This window comes from Homarus americanus, unplaced genomic scaffold (assembly GCF_018991925.1).
Source record: "Homarus americanus isolate GMGI-L3 unplaced genomic scaffold, GMGI_Hamer_2.0 scaffold52806, whole genome shotgun sequence".
Lineage (NCBI taxonomy): Eukaryota > Metazoa > Arthropoda > Malacostraca > Decapoda > Nephropidae > Homarus > Homarus americanus.
In genome coordinates, this window is record NW_024720773.1 from 4,018,375 (window position 1) to 4,043,150 (window position 24,776).

At 45.9% G+C, this 24,776-nt stretch overlaps 1 protein-coding gene across 1 annotated transcript in view; it reads left to right on the forward strand.

Annotated features, from left to right (window-relative positions):
* Positions 1–24,776, forward strand: part of LOC121860903 (calcium-activated chloride channel regulator 1-like) — a 53,810-nt gene that overhangs the window by 13,606 nt on the left and 15,428 nt on the right. The window contains exon 2 of the mRNA XM_042358271.1: positions 20,952–21,249. Coding sequence (XP_042214205.1) covers positions 20,952–21,249 — 298 coding nt within the window. The remainder of the gene's footprint in view (positions 1–20,951; positions 21,250–24,776) is intronic.

Below are 24,776 nucleotides of genomic sequence, written 5' to 3' on the forward strand. Positions count from 1 at the left end.
CGCCACAGCCTTTATCCCCTGGCCCAACAGCTGTCAGCCCCAACTCCCTGGCCCAACAGCCGTCAATCCCATCCCCTGGCCCAACAGCCGTCAACCCCTATCCTGGCCCAACAGCTGTCAGCCCTGTAACCTCCCGCGGACCCAACAGCTGTCAGTTCTAACCCCTGGCCCAACAGTCAGCCCCAAACCCTGGCCCAACAGCCGTCAGCCCCAACTCCTGGCCCAACAGCCGTCAGCCCCAACCCCACCCAACAGCTGTCACCTCTATCCTGGCCCAACAGCTGTCAGCCCCATCCCTGGGCTCCAACAGCCGTCAAAGGCCCCAACCCTGGCCCAACAGCCAGCCAGCTTAGCCCAACCCCGGCCCAACAGCCGTCAGTTCCCAATCCCTGGCCCAAAGAGCCGTCAGTTCCAAATTCTGGCCCAACAGCTGCTGCCCCAACCCTGGCCCAACAGCGCCACAGCCCCATCCCTTTCCTGGCCCAACAGCCGTCAGTCTTAACTCCTACCCAACAGTCATCAGCTCCCATCCCTGGCCCAACAGCCGTCAGCCCCAACCCAATCTAACAGCCGTCAGCTCCATCCCTGACCCAATAAATGTCAGCCCCATCCCCTGACCCAACAGTCGTCGTGGGGCCCCATCCCTGACCCAACAGTCGTCAGCCCCAACCCTGACCCAACAGCCAAGCCAAGTATTATCAGGACAACAGGAATATTTCAGGCAGTGTCCAACATTATCAGACGAAGAATCTTGAGAGACAAGATAGTGCTGGGGGCTAACTTCCCTCTCACTCGCTCCCTTTGACTCTATCTTGTCCAGGACAACACAGTCGGCCACTGAGGAACAGAGGAATCACTGAGTAGCAGAGTGACTACGACCAGTTTGTAGCGCCACTACCATCACTTGTGCCCTCCACCATCACTCACCACAATCACCACCCTCCCCCATTATCAGCACTACCTTCACCACTGTTACTCACCACCGTCACTCGTCATCGTGACTCATCACCATCACCACCATCACCACTCGTCACCATCAGCGTGGACCTTCACCTCCACTGTTCTCACACAACATCACCATCATTCCTAGGGTGCATGTCAAGACGCCTCTGCTGGGCATAGTGTCGTCCTCCACCACCCTAGCTGGCCTCCACGAGGTCTCCCCCCTCCACACATGACACGGAGACCCGACACGGAGCCAAGTCGCATAAAGGAATCATTTTGCAGGTCATTCTTTAATTGATGGTATCAGAGATGGTTGCCTTGATACCAGTCAGTCATGACAACTGCGTTATTGGTGCAGGTACCACCCAACCCTGGCTGGCTCTCTGCTGCGTCACTCTCTCTCTCTCTCTCTCTCTCTCTCGTAGTAGTAGTAGTAGTAGTAGATGAGAGAGGTAGTGAGGTGTGGTAGAGCCCCCAGTACTGAGAGCAGTGACACATCCTGGCCATCGAGAGTGTATCCTGCCAAGGTTAGTCTCAAGTGTTTCGTTTCTGTGTGAAAATTCTTTATAATCCTCTACACACATCCTGAACACCCGCAGGAGAGCCAGATTCCCATGAGAGCCTCTAACCTCGCCGCCGCAAAATTCTAGAGGGGCGGCTGTGCGGGCGTGTAAGGGGAGCGGCAGCGGTGCGGCTAGTGGTGGCTGCGGCTCTCTGTTGGTTTCCGGAGCCACCGCAGCCCAGCCTCAAGTTACTTGGCGGGGAAGGGGGGGGGGTGAGGTAAGGGAAGAGGGGAGGGGGGGAAGTACCTGACCATCCACACCCTCAGTGTGTGTCTCTGGGAACACCACCTGGTAGAAAGGGTGATGTAGTAAGAGTCTGGATGATGCGTAGGTGCAGGCGTAGGGGGAAAATCCCAGAATTGTCTCCAGGTAAACTCCGTGTTAGTCAGCCATCAACACTGTTTCCGGGTAACACGCAGTACAGCCTCACTTCTCTATCTCATCTGGTGGAAGCTTAAACTTGTCTTCTTAATATCTTTTCGTCAAATGAGATGATTATGACCATAATTTTTACTCTCTATATTTGGGATGATTGGCCACGTTCCTTGGTTGTATATTATAGTTATTTAAATATATTTATGGTGTTGGCGACGTGGACGAGGAGGCAACACTGCTGGCGTCAGATTACTTGTGTGTGTTGGGCAGATCATTTCATCAAAGCGACGCGCAGCTAATGGAGATCTCTAAGCACATCTTCCGCGGGATAAAGTCACGGTTTGCTCATCACAACTAGGCTAAGGGCCCGTGATCTGTGGCACTACCCTCGGTTACGTGGTGAAGAGGCGATGTATGGCTGTGGTAAGACAAGGATCACTAATAAACACGGTAGAGAAATATTATAAACATGTTATTTATTAACTCAGAATGAGCCCCGAGCACTCAGAAAGAACACCGCTTAATAGTTTATTCAATTTTCCAAAACTGCATGAAAGGGACGAGAGTTGGCGTCTCGTAACCTTGGCTGTTCGCTGCCATCCGCTAGTTTGCTTGAGTTATAACTTCTAGTGTTCGGGAATGCGCACACACACACACACACACTCCCCCAAAAATCTTTATAATTTTGTGTGAGACAAAGGATTTTGACAACCCTACCGAGACAACATGAGTCGCAGTGTTTACTATGAAATTCATCGTACATCTCCGTAAAGATACTTTTGGGGTCGGTGGATATCAGCAGTATACTGCATAGTGTCTGTTGAGCAGGTTATTAGTCGTCAGGGTATTGTTAATGTCTCAGTCCTCAGCAGTAGTGTCTCAGTCCTCAGCAGTAGTGTCTCAGTCCTCAGCAGTAGTGTCTCAGTCCTCAGCAAAAGTGTCTCAGTCCCCAGCAGTAGTGCATCAGTCCCCAACAGTAGTGGAACATGGTGGAGCGTGGCAGGCAGAGGGCGAACTAACCTGGGTGACGTACGGTTGGAACATTTCCATTATTACGGCTCTTACGGAGGTTTGGTCGACCCATGAATATTGCAAATGAGACTCAGTGATATTTATTTCGTGCTTGAAATCTCCGTAAAGCATCACGGCCTCTCAGCTTACCGTTGGTGGGGGTTACTGATGTCTTGGTGGAAACCTTAACCCCATGCTGCTCTTATTACAAACGCACTATACGACGGTCGACCTTTGTGATGCGAGTCCGTTAGTGAGAGGGAGGTGAAGGGTGCCGGCTGTAGCGGTACCCAGGTAGTGGCAGAGTGCAACTTGATATAATGCAGCAACCCGCCCCACTAGCTAGGCTTATTGGTGCTGTGCCTCCACCACCCGTTGTACTATAACCCTGATTTACCCGACGAAGAGTTTATGTGGTGTTACCTACAGTGCAGTCTCGTGTCTTGACGGTTTTGGTATAACTTTCAACTACATGATGATGCTAATATGTGAGGTGAGGTTAAATTATTTCATGTAGCTTCGTATTTACAGTTTTGCTTAATTTCTTGTCGTTGTGGTTATATGTTGTTCAACCTTTAATGTGAATGTGTGGCAGTGGTGGTGGTGGTGGTGAGGGAGACAAGGTGGTGGTGGTGAAGGAGACAGGGTGATGGTGTGGGAGACAGGGTGGTGGTGGAGGGAGGTGAGGCAGAGGCTGCTTGGACCTTGTCCTCCTCCAGGCTAGAGTAAACCTCAGGTATGTTCTGAAGGTGCATCTCCGGTGTCTCCCTTTCTCCCTCACCACCACCCTCTCTCCCTCTCTACCTCACCACCACCACCCTGTCTCCCCCTCACCACCACTACCACACTGAGGGATAATACAAGGGTCTAAGTTGACTTTCATTGAACACCTGTAGCAGTAGGAGCTCCCTGCCAGGTATGTAGATCAAAGCGAAAGTTCCCTCGATGGTTTGTGGCCCCGAGTGAAGTGTTAAGTATTCCCGTAGTCGTTTTCATTAGTTTACCTCACCTGTTGTGGCTGTTTCAGTAACCATTCTCAACATGTTAAGAAATCATTACTATACATTCATCCCTGACGTCATTATATACAAATGTTAGCTTTAAAGTGACAATACATAACTCATGTCTTGTGTTCGGGACAACCAACTGAACAAACAACTATCACATTTCCTTGTATCAAGCTGGGCGCGAATGATGACACTTCTTGGATAATACTGCTATATGACATCACGAAAATTGTGACCAAGTCTCTGGTTGCTGATCTGACTTTCTGTCTCATTTACACACAATTGCAGGGTCTCAATTGTTTCTCTTACTTTGACAACACAACATACTGTACATATATCATTTCTTAATATTGATTCTTTTATGGTTCTTTATTATTATTATTGTTATTATTATTATTTATTAGTTTTTATATTTTCTATTATAATTGTTATTTATTTTATTTTATTGCAATTTATTTTACTAATATTATTATTATTAATTATGTTATTATTAGTACACCTGTATTAGTATTAGTAGTAATTATTTATTATCATTTTATTATATTCCCCCCCCCCCCGGCCTTGATGTGGGTCATTATAAAATGACCTGTGCCCGGGTGAGCTAATGCTCGTAAAAAACCTTAATATCTTCTTCCGTGATCTGCTGACAGTCTGATACTCAACTGCTGACAGCCTGACACTCAAATGCTGACAGCCTGACGCTCATACACGATATTCTATAAGGTGATATTTTATTGCAGTAGACAATTAGACAGTAATTATGAACACGTGTCAACATCCAGTTAGTCTTCGCCTCATATTAGGAACACTTGGAAGTATAGAGTAAAATATAGCGTCATGGCTCACTCGACCAGTGGTAGTGTCGCTGCCACCAAGAGCCGGGTTACTCCAGGGTGTACTGTACAATCAGTGTGTTCACCCCCAGCTAGTCCTACCTATTTGCACTGTCACTATGTTGAAATGCCCTGTAGTAAGACCTTCTCCCCACTTTGTTATTATATATCATATTTGTATCACTTATGTTACTTGTATATTATTTTTCAGTCAAGACACCCATTCCCAATTATGTAACTGTATATTTTCAGCCTTCCGACTGCTATGCTCTTTCAATGAACTGTTAATAATAATAATAATATTAATCATTATTATTATTATTTTTATTATTATTATTATTATTATTATTATTATTGATACACTCACTTCAGGTATATGCCAGGTATACCAGCCAGAGCTTCAGGATCGAATTAAAATAATGATATATGTTCCACGTGGTGGCCCCTTAGCCCGCTGTGGAGGCCTAACAGGGCAGAGCGGGTCACACTTATAGCAGCTGTACTTTTTATTCTCACTCTTCCAAATGTTTCAGTTTGTCACTTTCATCAGCGCCGAGTAGATATTTTACATTCCTCTTCTCCCGCTTGTACATATTTATATAGAGTATAAAACATATAAAAAATAACTAGTAATTTTTATACCAACAACCTTAAATTAACCAATTATTTTTCCTGTAAACTGGGCGGGAATAAGAGGCAGGCACTGTAAGTTACCCATCTTACAACCTTCATTACGCACAATAATGGAACTTGCGCGTAACTAAGTGGCAGAAACTGGCCCGAGAAATTGATGGCGTTTTTGTGGGCGAGGCCGCCGGTGTAGCGCCGCTAGCAACTGTAGCGCAATTAACATAGCAGCTCACCGCTAGTACCAGCACGCTACGTCCGCTGCGCAGCCTCCCTCTCTCTCAGCACCCCTCAACCTCCCTGTCTCTCTCTCTCTCACACACACACACACCATCTGCCATTATTAAAGCATGGTACTAGTGAATCTCTCCCTCACAGGTCCAGCGTCCCCCCCTGCTCGTGGGTCGCCGGGCTTATCTGTTGTTAAATAAAGGCCACTGCGGGGCCTCGGGAGTCAGCTCGTACCAAGCAGAGTCCCTGAGGGGGGAAATTAGCATAGATCTCAGCACCAAGACTGCACTAGATTGTCCGCCAACGTTGCAAGCTCCACCTCTGTTATTACAGCATAACTTATATTCCTGTTTATTCCTTTTTGTCGTGCCGAAGGGAATGGGAGGATGATGAAAACGGTGTCCGTGCGGGTGTACTACAGGTGTGCAGGCCTGTGTAATCCTCTCTAGGCATCTTGACTATTTTATAACTTCAGCAAATATATTTTGTTCTATTGACCTTGAGTTAAGGCCCATCTTTTGTCTCGGGCGATGAAAGACCTTTGAGTTGACCCTTGCTCTCAGTTTATTCGTCTTATTTTTGTTGTGTTGTTCTCCGCATGTTGTTACAGCTGACGTCTCCCTGCAGTCAGTGTTGCAGCTCACCTTAGAGGTACAACATTACACACCGCCTCGCTCCCTCACTACTGGCTTGCGCCTCTTGAATCTTTTACTCATAAAAATAAAATAAAAAATAAATAAAATGAACTGATCATTAAACCAATAGTCAAGAATTATAATATAACTAATAATTACTTTACCATATAGAAATTCACCTCATTTCTAAAATTTATCTTTATATTTTATAAATATTTTGGGATGTTTATTCTTCCTCCCCAAAATTTATATTAGTAAATTGAACAATATAACTATTTCTGCCATTGCTCAGACTACTTGTATATAATTATCTAAGTATTCTGGGCATGTTTCTAGTTTTTGAAGGTACTAGACTACTATAATAATACCGAAGATGTTTACCGCCACCGAGGAAAGGAAGGTGATGTTTCCCTGTGGTAGTGAGAGGCCCAGGACGACCACCACAACCAACTGTAATTAGAGTTAGGAATAAGTGTGAAAAACATATGGAGGGCAGTGGTGGTGGGCGGTGGTGGCGGTGGTCGAGAGCGGGACACCAGGTGGGTACTGGAGGTAAACAAGGGATAAATAGGTGTGTAAATAGCCCTGTGATTCATTTCAAGGTCTAATTTTGTCCACTTATATTGTTAGTTGGTCACACGCAGGGCGGAAATTATCCCAGAAAACTTGATCACAACACAGAAAATGGACACAAATCGTAGCTGACTGGTCGGTAATTACAGCAGGGTATGGTTGTCATTAGGCTCAAGGGGAGAACTACAGCACCAGCCTCGTGAAGTGTGTTATATTATTAATTATTATTCCACGTAGTAGACATTGGTGAGGCTTTAATACCGTGGATGACCTCTTTAAGCGGTCAAGGTGGTCAAGTCTTCGTGGTCTCGGATTTATTTAATTTTATTTTCCACTGTAACTTGTGATGTACTGTAAGGGAACACATAGAGATCTCCCTTAAACCACGACACACAGATGACGACCAAGATGTCATTGGTCTGGTTCTGGGATGACCTTAACCACACGTGTTGTTGTTTTCCCTCTACGAAAAGTATTTAAATCTGGATCTTTTTTAAGAATCTCGACCAAGTTTAGTTAAGATCTGTTCATCATAGAATTATACGTGAGTGATCCTGCCTCCCGCTCCTCACCATCACACGACACCGGGGTCCCACCATCACATGACACACGGGGATCCGCTACCACACGACACCGGGGTCCCACCATCACACGACACCGGGGTCCCACCATCACACGACACACGGGGCCCCACCATCACACGACTCCCAACCGCGAATCACCCCAAGGATCCCAAATCTAGCCGACTAATGGTGTCCCCAGAGAAGAGTGAAGCTTCCCAGAAAGTTTAGGAAGGGATGCAAAGGCGAGCGGCGCTTTGTGGGACTGTCCACTTGGCTCAGTAAGAACGAATGCCAGAGACCCGATTGTCAGCAGCCGGTGTTTGTGACGGCGGCAGATTTTGACTTGAGATACGAGCCGTATCTTAGCATTTTCCCGAAAGCTGCCAGGGAATCCCATAACAATTCGTCCATCTGTCAACTTCTCGCCTTCTGACTGGTAACGGGGGAAAGCAGAGGAGGAGGTAAGAGGAGGTGCGTCCTGGGGCAGCAATAGGAACTAGCGAGGGCTACACCACGCTACTGTTTACAAGATCCTGAGCACCTGGTATGCGCTACAGTCCTGTACCCCAAACCCTCGAATTCAAGATCACTGATTTCTTTTCAGATAAATACGAATTGAGTCATTACTGGGTTGACTACTTAAGACTTAAAGTTATGTGACTGAAAGGAAATTGAAACAGTCTGTGAATATGTAAGGGCTAAGATCTGCAGATAAGATGAACATGTACAACTGGTCTTTGGTGTTCACTCAAGGCGCTTCAGTCTGTTGAGAAAATATAGTCGTGTCATCGTCGAGTAGTTATTGACCTATTTTATATTATGTCAGTATAGGTGGTGATATATAACACGAAATATTGCAAATTTACAGAAACAACAGTACAGATATATAGTGATTTATTCCTTAACTACTCCCGATCACGGTCTGTAGGTGGTCCATCTGCTTAGATATGAACCCCGGGGATGTTGTATCTACGAGGACCTGAATATGTGTACCTACAAGTATTAATTATAATGAAGACCTCTTATTGTGTTGTAACTTTTTCGGTGTATTTAGTAACAATATAACACTCAACCCCGTGAATACTGGTATACTGTACATGGTGATTCTCATGTATAATACTGGTATACATGGTGATTCTCATGTATAACACTGGTATACATGGTGATTCTCATGTATAATACTGGTATACATGATGATTCTCATGTATAATACTGGTATACATGGTGATTCTCATGTATAATATTGGTATTCATGGTGATTCTCATGTATAATACTGGTATACATGGTGATTCTCATGTATAACACTGGTATACACGGTGATTCTCATGTATAACACTGGTATACATGGTGATTCCCATGTATAATACTGGTATACATGGTGATTCTCATGTATAATATTGGTATTCATGGTGATTCTCATGTATAACACTGGTATACATGGTGATTCTCATGTATAACACTGGTATACATGGTGATTCTCATGTATAATACTGGTATACATGGTGATTCTCATGTATAACACTGGTATACATGGTGATTCTCATGTATACTACAGGTATACATGGTGATTTTCATATATAATTAAGACATTATTATCTTACATTATTGTGTGAAGATATTTAGAACATCACATTGTTGCGACCAGTGTCTGACACCTGTATAGTGACGACCAGTGTCTGGCACCTGTATAGTGACGACCAGTGTCTGGCACCTGTATAGTGACGACCAGTGTCTGGCACCTGTATAGTGACGACCAGTGTCTGGCACCTGTATAGTGACGACCAGTGTCTGACACCTGTATAGTGACGACCAGTGTCTGACACTCCAGAGCAGGACGACCAGTGTCTGACACTCTGTATAGTGACGACCAGTGTCTGGACACTCCGTATAGTGACGACTGTGCGTCTGACACCTGTATAGTGACGACCAGTGTCTGACACCTGTATAGTGACGACCAGTGTCTGACACCTGTATAGTGACGACCAGTGTCTGACACCTGTATAGTGACGACCAGTGTCTGACATCTGTATAGTGACGACCAGTGTCTGACATCTGTATAGTGACGACCAGTGTCTGACATCTGTATAGTGACGACCAGTGTCTGACACCTGTATAGTGACGACCAGTGTCTGACACCTGTATAGTGACGACCAGTGTCTGACACGTATAGTGACGACCAGTACCCGGCACTCTGTATAGTGACGACCAGTGTCTGGCACCTGTATAGTGACGACCAGTGTCTGGCATCTAGAGTAGTGACGACCAGTGTCTGACACCTGTATATAGTGACACCAGTGTCTGACACCTGTATAGTGACGACCAGTGTCTGACACCCGTATAGTGACGACCTTGCGTTCGACACCTGTATAGTGACGACCAGTGTCTGGCACCGCATAGTGACGACCAGTGTCTGACACCTGTATAGTGACGACCAAGTGTCTGACACCTGTATAGTGACGCACTATTGTCTGACACCTGTATAGTGACGACCAGTGTCTGACACCTGTATAGGTGACGACCAGTGTCTGACATCTATAGTGACGACCAGTGTCTGACACTCTGTATAGTGACTACCAGTGTCTGACATTCAGAGTAGTGACGACCAGTGTCTGACACTCATAGTGACGACCAGTGTCTGGCACCTGTATAGTGACGACAAGTGTCTGACACCCCTGTAGCACCACCAGTGTCTGACACCTGTATAGTGACGACCAGTGTCTGACACCTGTATAGTGACGACCAGTGTCTGACACCTGTATAGACACCAGTGTTCACATCTGTATAGTGACGACCCAGTGTCTGACATTCATAGTGACGACCAGTGTCTGGCACCTGTATAGTGACGACCAGTGTCTGACACCTGTATAGTGACGACCAGCAATCTGACACCTGCAGAGACGACCAGTGTCTGACACCTGTATAGTGACGACCAGTGTCTGACACTCTGTATAGTGACGACCAGTGTCTGACATTCAGGCGGGATTTCCACCAGTGTCTGCTACCTGTATAGTGACGACCAGTGTCTAGCACCGTGCAGTAATTGACCAGCGCCCACACCTGTATAGTGACGACCAGTGTCTGACATCTGTATAGTGACGACCAGTGTCTGGCATCTGTATAGTGACGACCAGTGTCTGGCATCTGTATAGTGACGACCAGTGTCTGACACCTGTATAGTGACGACCAGTGTCTGGCATCTGTATAGTGACGACCAGTGTCTGACACCTGTATAGTGACGACCAGTGTCTGACACCTGTACTGTATAGCGTCTACCTTTATGACAGGTGCGGTCAATAAGGATAATAAAGTTCGTTGTGGATCGCTCAGGTAAACAGCTCACCTGAGTTCAGATTCACAAAGGATCGATCGATGAATAACTGTCCAGACTGAAGAGGCAAGAACCTACCTAACTGGCTGATTTAAGGTAACGCATTAAAGTAACTTAGAGAACCAGCTTCAACGTTACTCTATTTTATTTTTTAATTTAACTTGTAACGTTAATGATCTGTTGGAATGATTGTGAACATTAATTGTGTGGAGTAAACTTATCTAGTTAAGCCAGAGTTTCAGTGTGTATCTGGACTCTGGCATGTCTCTTGTATCTCGGGAGGGGCTTGAGTGAGGGGAGGGGGTTGCTTGAGTGAGGGGAGGGGTTGCTTGAGTGAGGTAAGGACCGCACACACTGTACTACATCCGACAACAAATTGAGCTGATTATGTGAGGTTGTTTTTAAAGTATAACACCGCTGAGGTAATTTTACAGCGCCCGCCATTACTTCACTGACTCCGTGACGACCAGACAAGGCGCTGATCGTTTCTGATATACATATATTACTCGCTTGACCGACCCTAAAACACGCGTGAGAAATCATCCCTGAAAATGAGGTCAGGTATCAGGGGCAGGGGACGGTACAACACCACTGTATCTGGACCCCAGGTGATGGGCAGTACAACACCACTATATCTGTACCTCAGGTGATGGACGGTACAACACCACTATATCACCTCAGGTGATGGATACAACACCACTATACTGTACCTCAGGTGATGGACGGTACAACACCACTATATCTGTACTCCAGGTGATGGACGGTACAACACCACTATATTTGTACCTCAGGTGATGGACGTACAACACCACTGTCTGTACCTCAGGTGATGGGCGGTACAACACCACTGTATCTGTACCTCAGGTGATGGACGGTACAACACCACTGTAGCTGTACCTCAGGTGATGGACGGACACCCTATCTGTACCTCAGGTGATGGACGGTACAACACCACTGTAGCTGTACCTCAGGTGATGGGCGGTACAACACCACTGTATCTGTACCTCAGGTGATGGACGGTACAACACCACTGTATCTGCCCCAGGTGATGGACGGTACAACACCACTGCATCTGTACCTCGAGGTGATGGACGGTACAACACACTGTATCTGTACCTCAGGTGATGGCGGTACAACACCACTGTATCTACCCAGGTGATGGGACGGTACAACACCACTGTATCTGTACCTCGGGTGATGGGCGGTACAACACCACGTATCTGTATCGGGTGATGGGTACTATATCCTCAGGTGATGGACGGTACAACACACAGTACTGTATAGGTGATGGACTACCTCAGGTGATGGACGGTACAACACCACTGTATCTGTACCTCAGGTGATGGACGGTACAACACCACTGTATCTGTACCTCAGGTGATGGACGGTACAACACCACGGTACCTCATGGACGGTACAACACCACTGTATCTGTACCTCAGGTGAAGGACGGTACAACACCACTGTATCTGTACCTCAGGTGATGGACGGTACAACACCACTGTATCTGTACCTCAGGTGATGGGCGGTACAACACCACTGTATCTGTACCTCAGGTGATGGACGGTACAACACCACTGTATCTGTACCTCAGGTGATGGGCGGTACAACACCACCTGTATCTGTACCTCAGGTGATGGACGGTACAACACCACTGTATCTGTACCTCAGGTGATGGGCGGTACAACACCACTGTATCTGTACTCAGGTGAAGGACGGTACAACACCACTGTATCTGTACCAGGGTGATGGACGGTACAACACCACTGTATCTGTACCTCAGGTGATGGAGCGGTACAACACCACTGTATCTGACACAGGTATGGACGGTACAACACCACTGTATCTGGTTATCCAGCACACTCAGGTGATGGGCGGTACAACACCACTGCATCTGTACCTCAGGGTGATGGGCAGTACAACACCACAATTGTTTCGTATCTGTGCTTACCAGGTGATGGACGGTACAACACCACTGTATCCTATTACCTCAGGTGATGGACGGTACAACACCACTGTATCTGTACCTCAGGTGATGGACGGTACAACACCACTGTATCTGTACCTCAGGTGATGGACGGTACAACACCACTGTATCTGTACCTCAGGTGATGGACGGTACAACACCACTATATCTGTACCTCAGGTGATGGACGGTACAACACCACTGTATCTGTACCTCAGGTGATGGACGGTACAACACCACTATATCTGTACCTCAGGTGATGGACGGTACAACACCACTGTAGCTGTACCTCAGGTGATGGACGGTACAACACCACTGTATCTGTACCTCAGGTGATGGACGGTACAACACCACTGTATCTGTACCTCAGGTGAAGGACGGTACAACACCACTGTATCTGTACCTCAGGTGATGGACGGTACAACACCACTGTATCTGTACCTCAGGTGATGGACGGTACAACACCACTGTATCTGTACCTCAGGTGATGGGCGGTACAACACCACTGTACTGTACCTCAGGTGATGGACGGTACAACACAACCATCACCTCACATTAAGACAGCTTCATAAACATCACAGCGACTTACTTTACACAGTAGTGTACATTACATAGCTAATGACGGTCTTCATAAAACAAATCCCCAATACATTTTAATGTAAGCTGTGTCTTAAGGCGACCATTTTAACCGAAACGTCAATAATTAACTATAAAAAGGTAAAGATCTTTTGCTAATTGTGTTTTGTTTCATCGCTGGGTCTGCCTCGAGTTAGTGGGTCATACAGTACCTGGTGTCGCTCTTGTCTGGGTTCCTCTTATACCTGCAGTTCAGTATTCGACCAAGACCAATCTTCCCGGGTGACAGGTTGATTTCTTACTTGCTGTTCCCTGTTAATAGCCAGATAAACCCCGCAGCGTGGTTCATCAAAACATATTGAAGAAACACGTCAAGCTAAACACATTGATACCTTGATGACCCCAGCGATGTTTCTTGTGTTTGTTGATAACCAGATGAAAAGTCTCTGACCTGAGCTAACTACATAATTACAGCATCTCACAGTTGGACGCTGTAATCTCATAAAGTGCTTCATCCATTTTATTTCTATCCTCTGCGCCAGTGGGTTATAAGGCTGCTACTAATATTTATCTTCAAAATAACCTGGACAAAAACCTTGAGGTGTCTTGTGTTGGTTGAGGACTGAAAGTAAGATGGTGGGCAGGAGGTGGTTTCTCACGGTAAGGTATTGGCCAGGGGCGGTGTTCCAACCTTACGTGTACCATAGCAGTATACTGTACACCCAGGCCCTACACCCTCACCTGTCCCTTACACCCTCACCTTTGTCCCACATCCTCACTTGTCCCTTACACCCCCATCTGCCCCCTACACCCCGAGTCATCAAGTATAGTATAGGCAACGTCCTCACTCTCTCCCTCTCTCTCTCTGCTGTTGTTTGTGGTGGTGAGTATTCTCTGTTTGTGGTTCTGTTAAGAGGAAGAGGGACTGTATCCTCGGCCAGGCAGGGAGAGGGTTAGGGTAGGTTTGGTGGGACATGTCATGGTCTACTATCTGTCGTAGATTTAGCAGCGGCTCACTAAAACATCTCCTTTGTTATTTTACGACACAACCGTGGGGAGTATCACGCCCCTCCACCAGCTGCACTTCCTCTCTCAGTCTTACACCGATCTTTTATTCATTTAGAAACATTTAGAAACTTTCCCTAAATGCATTACAGCACAGAGGAAGTGAGTAGATTTATAGAGGATAATATGATTTAGTCATCACAGGAGAAAGTGGAGAGTACATAGATCACAGGAGAACCATAATTCACAACAGGTAAACGGCGGGTGATGTCCGCAATATTGATGCGCTGTTGTTTTTATTTTTCAGTAACACGAACGAACTTTGTACTTTGTGTCATTATGTGTCACGTAAATTGACTTAAACCTGTTGTCATGGCTACAGTGTGTGGGGGGGGGGGACTTCGGAAAGGCAAAGATTAGGCGGTGGAGGGGGCATTATAGTGAGCTGGGAAAAGGAGTGGGACCCATCTTCACCACATAAAAAATTAGCATCCTGGCGTCCCTCCCTTCCTGACATGGAATTTCACTCCTGACTCCACTGTCTGAACACAACACAACCATGATCTTTCTTCTGTGTTTTTTTATTAGTTTAGTTTGGCCTTTAAGCATAGACCCTTCCCTGGTGGAATATGTTCTGTGTGGGTGAAAGCATAAGATATAATATTCTTCAAATGAGGTTTATTATTTCAATTACAGACTAGAAATGAAAGGGGAGTTTGCCTCATACTCAGTGCCTCCTACACCTACTTCACGTTACCTTCCTCATACTCAGTGCCTCCTACACCTACTTCACGTTACCTTCCTCATACTCAGTGCCTCCTACACCTACTTCACGTTACCTTCCTCATACTCAGTGCCTCCTACACCTACTTCACGTTACCTTCCTCATACTCAGTGCCTCCTACACCTACTTCACGTTACCTTCCTCATACTCAGTGCCTCCTACACCCACTTCACGTTACCTTCCTCATACTCAGTGCCTCCTACACCTACTTCACGTTACCTTCCTCATACTCAGTGCCTCCTACACCTACTTCACGTTACCTTCCTCATACTCAGTGCCTCCTACACCTACTTCACGTTACCTTCCTCATACTCAGTGCCTCCTACACCTACTTCACGTTACCTTCTTCCGTCACTTCATTAGCCAGCACCGTCCTGCCTGTAATTACCTCCGGGACCGTGAATATATAATGGGGGAAAATGTAAATTACGGATGTCATTAGCGGATCCTAACAAAGGTAACACATTGTCGTGGGCGTCGGAGACAGCTTCTTTGTTGCTGAACCTCGGCGGAACTCTGCTCTGAGGTTTATTACCAGGATTAATTAATAGTAGAGTTAGAGTAGCAAAATGTCTCCTGGCTCACGAATAGCTCAGCTTGGTCCGTAGGGTGTCACTAACAACCCCAAGTAAACTGCCCGGGCTAATAGGCCCGCCGCAGTTTCCTCCATTCTTATGTTCGAGTTTCCTCCGTGTCCCTGACCTCTGCGTCCTTCCCATCCCTAGCTCGGGGTCATCCTGGGTCACCTGACCTTACTCAGGAATTATCCTACCTCTCAGATCCCATTCTTGGCGCCACGAAGGTTCCTATTCTTTGACAAAGAAGCCTTACCTGACGACACAAACTGTGGGTCTTGAATTTGGCTGGTCAATGCCAATTCATTTCTCAGGTCAGGGCAGGAAGCCCCTGGTTAATCATCGTGAGTCTGTGGCTTAGTGAGGGAAGCTCCACCTGTGGCTTAGTGAGGGAAGCTCCACCTGTGGCTTAGTGAGGGAAGCTCCACCTGTGGCTTAGTGAGGGAAGCTCCACCTGTGGCTTAGTGAGGGAAGCTCCACCTGTGGCTTAGTGAGGGAAGCTTCACCTGTGGCTTAGTGAGGGAAGCTTCACCTGTGGCTTAGTGAGGGAAGCTTCACCTGTGGCTTAGTGAGGGAAGCTCCACCTGTGGCTTAGTGAGGGAAGCTCCACCTGTGGCTTAGTGAGGGAAGCTCCACCTTGGCTTAGTGAGGGGAGTTCCGCCTTCCGCTGGTTGATCAAAGACCACGGTACTCAGGGCTCTCTCCCTCTCCAGGTAAAGGGCAGTGGATGGTGGCGGAGCTGGGAGGCGTAATGACCGTGGGAATGCCGCCCGCCTTGATAACGTGTCCTCACCGCCCGCACCTCCTCCTATATGTTATCTCAACCTGCACGTATCTCTCTACCTGTCCTCTTGTCTGTCACTTCCTTGTCACCCATCACTTACCCCTCACTACCCACCTCTTCCTGTGCGCCCACCAACAAATTCCAGTAGAAATAATTAACTACCTGTGTGATGAATAAAACAGTCTGGCGTTGGCCAAATAAAATATTAAAGTTGCGGGACGCCACCTGATCGACCAAGCTGTAGTTGTGTTACCCAGCAGTGGTTGACAAGCAGTAAGTACACAGCATCAGCTTGGATGATAAAGTTGTCACTGAGCAGGGGAGGTAGGAGGAGGCCCTGGGTGTGCACATCAAAACTTACACGCCGTGTAAGTGTTTGCAAACATTGGTGTTAAGGAAGTGTAAACAAGAGACTGTAAGCGTCCCATGTTTGTCTGAATGATATTAAATCCTTCTATTAAAAGTTATATCATGCATTAAAGGTTTGACAAATACTGTTAAAACCTACCTTAAGACAGTTGTCGGTAGAAGCCTCTTGTAGAAGACTCTTGTCAGTAAACATAGTAATAATTTTAATGCTATAATATTAAGTTTGTTTCTTGTAATGTTTGTCTGATGTTCCTAGATGACAACCTTAGTCTTGTTAATTTCACTAACCATCTTAACTTAGTCCCAACATCTACATCTTGGGGAGTCTGGGTTTAATAGGCTAGACAGATGCCTTGTCTCGTCCCCAAATAGCGCTGGCCACAAGCAAGTCATCAGCTTAATATTCCTAACTGCATATCGAAAGAATGCAAAGATGTTTGACATCACCCATCACAGGGGCAGGTAGACGCGGCAAACTCGACCTTGTGGGGGAGGGCAATACGTATCAGGTTTGTTTACCACTATCTCATTACTGAATTGCTAATATTCAATAGGGCGGTCGGACAGAATGACGGATCGGCTGCCGGCCAGGTATAGATGGTGGAGTGTTCCCTGGCCGCACTCCTGCAGTAAGTCGCAGACCAGACCAGCGTTCCTGCTCCCTCACGTCCTATCACTATCTATAACCACACCTCTCAAGCATGACCCGAGACACTCTCTCTCTCTCTCTCTCTCTCTCTCTCTCTCTCTCTCTCTAATGAGATAATGAGGTGGAAGGTGTACAGGGCGGGGTCAGGAGGGGTCACAGGTCATAATAGTATGCAGGTTGCCCCACTCCTCCATCACTCCCCCCTCCCTCAGTCTTGTAACTCCTCATTATTGTAACTCCCGGTTGCTATAACAGTATAACTGACCTCCAAGTGGCCATACTGACATAATAGTGGCCATACTGACATAATAGTGGCCATATTGATAGCATAGTGGCAATATTGAGAGCATAGTGGCCATACTGATAGCGTAGTTATCATAATGGCAGTGCAGTGTCCATACTGACAATGCAGTGGCCATACTGTCAGTGTAGCGGCCATACTGACAGCATGGTGGCTATACTGACATCATAGTGGTCATGCTGTCAGTGTAGTGTACACTCTGTACAGCAGTCAGTATAACCAGCTCCCCGTGGGCTGTGTTTGAGCACTAAGTTTAAGAAATTTATTCAGTGGGCGCCAGAACCCTCGTTAGCTGTTATCTCCGCCATCAACACAGCCCCGCGCCTTAACATATTATCTCCTGTATTTATCTCGCAATATTTGTTTTTAAAAGTCTCTCGAATCCCCGTCCTGGTCCATTATAACTCACCCGGAGCTTATTCTCACCACAAGACACTGACTCGATGCTTCACTCACTGGTTTGGGATCCGCATTTCTCTACCAGTTCCTCCTCTATATCAACTTATACTCTGAACTTCATTAAATACCTAAAATATTACACCTCTTGTACAGTCGCGGGAATGAATCTCCGAACTTACTTAGCCTAACTGTCACCTGGTGCGGGTATACTGTTTTAACTCATTTGGGGTCGATACTAGTTCAGTTTGGGAAGGAGTGAACTTTTGAACCCCGACTATACATGTAAAGTATTCTCACCACAACTGCATCTACACCCTTGTTACACCTACAACACCTAGCTACGTGTTATACGCTACACCTCTTCTACACATAGAATACTCTCCTCTTGAGGGATCACGTGAAGATTAGGCACCCCAACTTATTTTACCGAATGATTAAACACCCTAACCTAACCTAACCTAATCTAGCCACACTTACTCGTATCATTTACACTCCTCCTCTACACCTTTATTGTTTACATCTCAGGCAGTACACCTCACGCCGTTCCTCTTCTCCAGAACCAATTTTTCATCCCACAAATGAGTGTAATTTCCTCTGTAATTTATCAGTTCCTTTCCATACCCAAGCCTTTCTCGGGCCACCTCTTGACTAAATTTATTATCTATTGTCTCCTCGCCGTCTTTCCTCCATTGACCCGCGTCTCATTTTTTTATGTTTGTTGTATTTTTATCGTTCATTTTTTGGGTTGAATGTAGCAAGAGTAATGTAGTGGTGGATGAGTTTTGGTTGTGGGAGCCAATGGGCGCCTTTCTTCACTGTTCCGCACGAGCTCTGGTGATGGGGGCGGCCATGCTGTACGTCTCCAGGCTCTTCGTCCATCGGCGGCCAGTCATGATGAAAGCTCGCTACGCCTTCGAGAATCAATTAACTTTTTAACTCGAGGGATTTTCATGTCACTGCTAACGAGGGTCCGGTTATATGGCGTCCAGCTGGGTCGCCTTCAGGGGGCAGCCCAGGCGAGGCTCGTGTTGTGGTCGAGGACGTCACTTGGGTTTACCATTCGTATACAATTTTATCCCAACACAAACTATCATGCATGTTGTGTTCTCGTTAAGTTATAGACACATATGATAGAGGGTGAATTATACGAGACGCTGTATGTATGTATGTTGCTAACAATTAGTAGAGGAAGATTTCTGCGTTAAGTTTTACTCTTAACATTTACCGTAGTTCCACGTGAGTCTGAAAGCAATTTTATTTATCAAGTTAGATACATTTTTCCCACCCAGTTTAGGTCGATAATTTGACATAAAAAAGGTACGAATCTCTGAGAATTTGTCGAGTAAAAGACGCAACCTGTCACTTATTATCTTCCAACGTCACACTCATCATGACCTCCATAGTGAGTGTTTGTTCCTCTGCTACTGATTGATTTGATAATAATCATTTGTCGCGTAGAAAGATGAATAAAGCCTTGACCGTATGGGAGGAAAGACCAATGAATACATAATGGGTGGAGAGGTGTGTGTGTGTGTGTGTGTGTGTGTGTGTGTGTGTGTGTGTGAGTGAGTGAGTGAGTGAGTGAATGAGTGCGTGCGGTAGTAATAGTTTACAGATTATTAAGATGGTAAGATAGTGGGCAGTCAGAGTTCAACTTCTAAATGAACAGTTAGTTTAGGTTTGGTTAGGTTAGGTTATTTACGATCCTATTAGCAATGAGTTTCAGAAGTCAATTAAAAGTAAAAACTTACAAGTGAACAGTCAGGAGCTTGGGAGTAGCGGAGAAGCACTGTGTGAGAGGAATGTTGGTGGGCACCTGAGTGTGGCATGTGCATCCATAATAGGTGGGGTGTGGCCCAAGGCCCAGGGGTCAGCGTGGTGGGGATGGTTTACGGGCAGCCACACTCCGAGCTGCAGGGTCCCTTGATGAGCCACCTGATGGATGTGTGGCAGCTCCCGTGGTGCGCCCAGCTCGTTGGACCCCACTCCTTCTCCCAACACGACTTGGTACGCCCACACTAAACTGATCCCTCGGACGGTAGCTACGTGTGTGTGTGTGTGTGTTCATGAAAGTTTTAATCGTCCCTGTGAATACATATAAAACACAAATGAGCGTAAGACGTTAATGTAGGAAGGCTGCAGCTTCATTAACAAGAGATCAAACGATACTTTGTTACTATACCAGTACTGTGGTTTTCCCGCCCGTCATGCTGTATAGTAAACGTATAGAACTAAAGTACATATGGTCTCATTAGAAACGAATTATAAAGTTAACAGTGAGGAACAGTAATGTACGGAAGAAGGTTAAGTACAGCACTTGGGTTCATATCTTGCAGTTCGAGTAACAGTTCAGTTTTGATTCCCTGGTAAGCATTCAGAAGAGGATGGCAAAGCTCATTTCGGGCATTAGTAACCTTGAGCATAGAGACAGATTGAGAAAAGTTAATTGATATTATCTTGAGAGACGTAGAGTGAGGGACGATATGTGGAGGTGGGAGACGGGGTTAGATAGAGAGTCTTGAATTAGACAAAGTTATATTTAGGTAAACATTGGTTTGAAAGTTGTGGAGTAGAGCAAGTTACCAAACACCACCATTAACTTGAACTCGCTGAGAAACTTCACATCTGAGTATGGACCAATAGACGTGCTGCAGTTTTCTTCATTTATACTGTATGTTATGTTATGGTCACCATCACCCGGGTACTGGTCTAGTTGTCGAGTATTATTGGGTCTCAACTTGGGGTCAGAGAACACCCCGACAACTTTCTACAGGTAAAGTGCGAGTCTTGTGTTATTTACGTTTTAGACGAACATTATAGTTATATTTATATGAGACTTGTTGTGTTGCAGGAGGTGCTGGCAGCGGCGTCCACAGTGGTGTTCACTGCCACAAGAGGTCGTGCCAACTTTCGCAGCGTAACAGTGCTGGTGCCACCTACTTGGACCACGGCGTCATGTCCACTCCTGGAAACAGTCCACAACGCCACGGGGGAAACCTGGGACAACGCTGATGTGCGAGTGACGCAGGAGAGACACCCGCAACACGGACCCCGGCCCTGGACACTCCACACGCGGGGCTGCGGCCAGAGCGGCGACTACGTCTCCCTCGGACACGAACTTCTCCTGCAGAACAATACACTGGCCAACGGTGAGTCCCCCCTTCTGTATCACGTGTTTTGAGTCTACCAACAGTTCCGACTGATGTCAGTCTGTCCCAGCTTTAAAAACAAAACAAATATTAGAACTTTCATCATACTTATATCAGTGTAATCAATATTAAGTGACCTTACGGTTAACTGACCTTACAGTTAACTGACCTTACATTTAACTGACCTTTCTCATTGATGGATGGCAGAGTTTGACCTTCATGTTCATCACTTTTATTGGGTTAACATGTCTTAATAACGGAGGCCTTCTGGTCATGACAGACCCAACACGTTTGATCAAAGTCATTCAGAAGAGTCCTGTAAGAATTCAACATAACACTTAGTGACCATAGACCATCGGCCACACTGCACCCTGGACGTCTGAAACCTCTGTAAATAATGAATAAGAAGATAAATCCCTTTGGTCGCGTCAGTGTTGTGCAGTACATCAGGAGGAGTGAATATATGCTAATGGTTGGGTGGCGTCATGGGGTAATATTGTGGTTCAGTGTTGGGTCCACTCGTCCCTCCCCCCCCCTCACGGACACCAAACACACCTCCATTCTCCGTACAACGTAAAGTTCGATCATCGGGGCAACTTATCGCATCAAATCTGCACAATTCCAGCCTCACCAAACCCAGAGATTAACAAAAAACAAAAACAAACTAAAAGACCCCAAACTCTGATTCAATAAAGTACAAGGATGACGTCACATAAATCGAAATATGAAACCCCTGTCAATTCTTACAACGTTATTAGTTAATTAGTAGGATTGTCTTAATATTACTCAGATGAAGAATAAATCAAACGCGTACACTCAAGGCCAGTGTTGAGTATCTCTGAGTGACTGAGGAGAACATGACGAAACACGGACGCGTAGTTTAGTCCTGTGAAGTTATAATACTGTAAAGGAAAAACACAGATTACATATCATAAATTAGTTCAGAGGCGACCGGTCAACTTGGTGGTAAAAAAGACTGTTCACCTGTAATAATTAACACTTACAGTAAATATTCAGAATGTTATTGTCACTAGGAAAAGGTAAATAACTATATGTTTAATGTCTCCAGATACACAGTGACCTTTCTAACACCCTGAATAAATGTCAGTGTAATTTGCCGTCCATTATTTCTCGACATATCTTGTTTTCCACAACGTGTAAAATCTTGCCTGTGAGGTAATGAAGTGTTACTCACACCTTATACTATATGTTGCTACTCGACTTAGAGGGTGAAAGGTATAAGGGTCAGAGTGTAGCGTCGAGGGCAGGGTAAAGAACGTTGAAGTTGATTGTATAAGGCTCAGGGTGTTGCATCAAGAGTAAGGTAAGGAGCGTTGAAGTTAAGGTGTACCATAAGCCGCCAGAGGGGGATGGATGGTCCCAATGAACCTAGATGCCTCTGTCACGCATCTCCCCTTACACCAGAGACACGAGACTCTTAGGGAACCACAAATATTGAGCCCCACACCCTATCTCCCAGAGTAACTCCTCCCGGGGACTAGTTTGAAGCTGCTTTACATATTAAAAGAAGAACGATATGGATGACATTTGTAGATAGGCCACACAGGTACTCTTCTCCTTTATCAGTACCCCAGCCTCACCATCCATTGATCTACACTCCCCCCTTCCTTTCATACCCACTTTATTTATGACTATTTTAGACTATGTATACGTTTCCATGTTAGGGAGGACTTCAGTGTTCTGGTCACACAGGATAGACTCAGCATCTATTGTAGTGAGAGAGACCGTCAACCTTCACATTGGTTGTGGGATTATGGCTGTTTTTAGCATTACCGATGTCTCGAAAACATGATTGAAGGCAGTGGACAGTTCCTCATTTTTTTAGTGGAACCAAACATGACAATTTTAATACGCATCATCACCACCATCATCCTCATCATCACCACCATCATCCTCATCATCACCACCATCATCCTCATCATCACTGTACAGAATATGCCGATGTAGGTAACTCCAAGCAGATCATGCTTGCGTCTTATTCTCTACTGAGCAGATACCTATTTAAACTACATGTAGTTTCTTTACTTATGAGTCGCCTATAAATCATTATCTGGTCGAAGAAATAGTACGAGCACCTGGTATTATGTATGTGAAGCTGTCATGAACGAGATTTACCGGATCGTGACAGACAGAGACACCTGAGGACTGTGGCGGATATGTAAACTTACCACGATTAAAACAGAACGACAACAACGTTGTCTGTTGGTGGATGTGAAGGATCTCCTAGACTCCTCACCGCGGATCTGAACGTCCCCTTTTACAAGTCATAGAAAACTCAAGGCTATTCTTATTAGAGAACGGCTTGGGGGGGGGGGGTGGAAGGGAAGCGGCCCAACCATTTTTCACCCTTATGTATACATCTTTCTAGAGGCCAAAATACCAAACTGGCTGGTTAACGCCGTTTATACAAAGCTCGAGGAGGAACGCCATATTTTGTAATCAGACGCACAATGGGGTATTCCTTCTTACAGGGATTTTTATAGTGGCATGTCCCCTGGATAGCGCCACTTAGGCGATATTCAGGCGTTGTTGTGGCGGAAACTGGCGTCAATTATGTTTGCTTCATCCCAACCACTCGGTGACAATAAACATTTTATTGTGGCCATCTCCCTCCACGTTTTTCTTTGTGGTTTATTTTTTATAACAAGAGGTTCTTTGTGAGGTTATTGGAATGATTTAGCATCCTTTTATATCACCTTGGAGAGAGAGAGAGAGAGAGAGAGAGAGAGAGATGCTTCACGGCCATTACCACGTCACCCAACTGTGTGTTTCATTATCTGGCTGCACAATAGATGAGGGTGTGGGATGTGCTCCTGCTGGCCCCCAGGCTGGGCCGTGATCAGAGGGGGCATTAATGACGGGGTTTAGAGGCTTCTCAAGCTAAAAGAGCATGTGACCAACAGACTTTTACAGGTGCACTAAACTCCTGCAAAATGATGATATTTAACGCGTCTCAAACTCTCCGTATGACTTCAATAATTGCTTGTGGGGACCTTGGACACTGTTACACTCTTTCTGACCACTGCAATGATTTTACAGAGGCAAAATTTTAGAGGGATAAACAGCATGGTTCCCGACTCCTGGCGGGCTTGAAACACTCCACCAACACAATCGAGCAAATTTGTTCCGGTCATTGTGTAGAAGATGACCCAGAATCTTGGCGTGTCAAGATAAAGATTGTAATTTTCTTGTTCATGTCAGATAACTGTCGTTCACTGATTAACAAGACATATTAACATCAGAAGACTGGATGACTGCAGCCGAGTGTGACGATAAGAGAACATTAATTGTCATGTCAGCTTGAGTAGACGTTATTGGGTGGGTTATTACAGGCGTGTTTTGCTCTCCCCAGAACTTGATGACCCATTTGTTAACCACAGCCAGCAGCCACCTCCTGTGTGGTGCTCCAGCTGCTGCAGGACCTATGCTTTGTAGGGAACATACTGTGGGTTGGGTTGCGGTAGACGTAAGTTGGAGTGTGGGCGTGGGTTGGGTTAAGACATGGG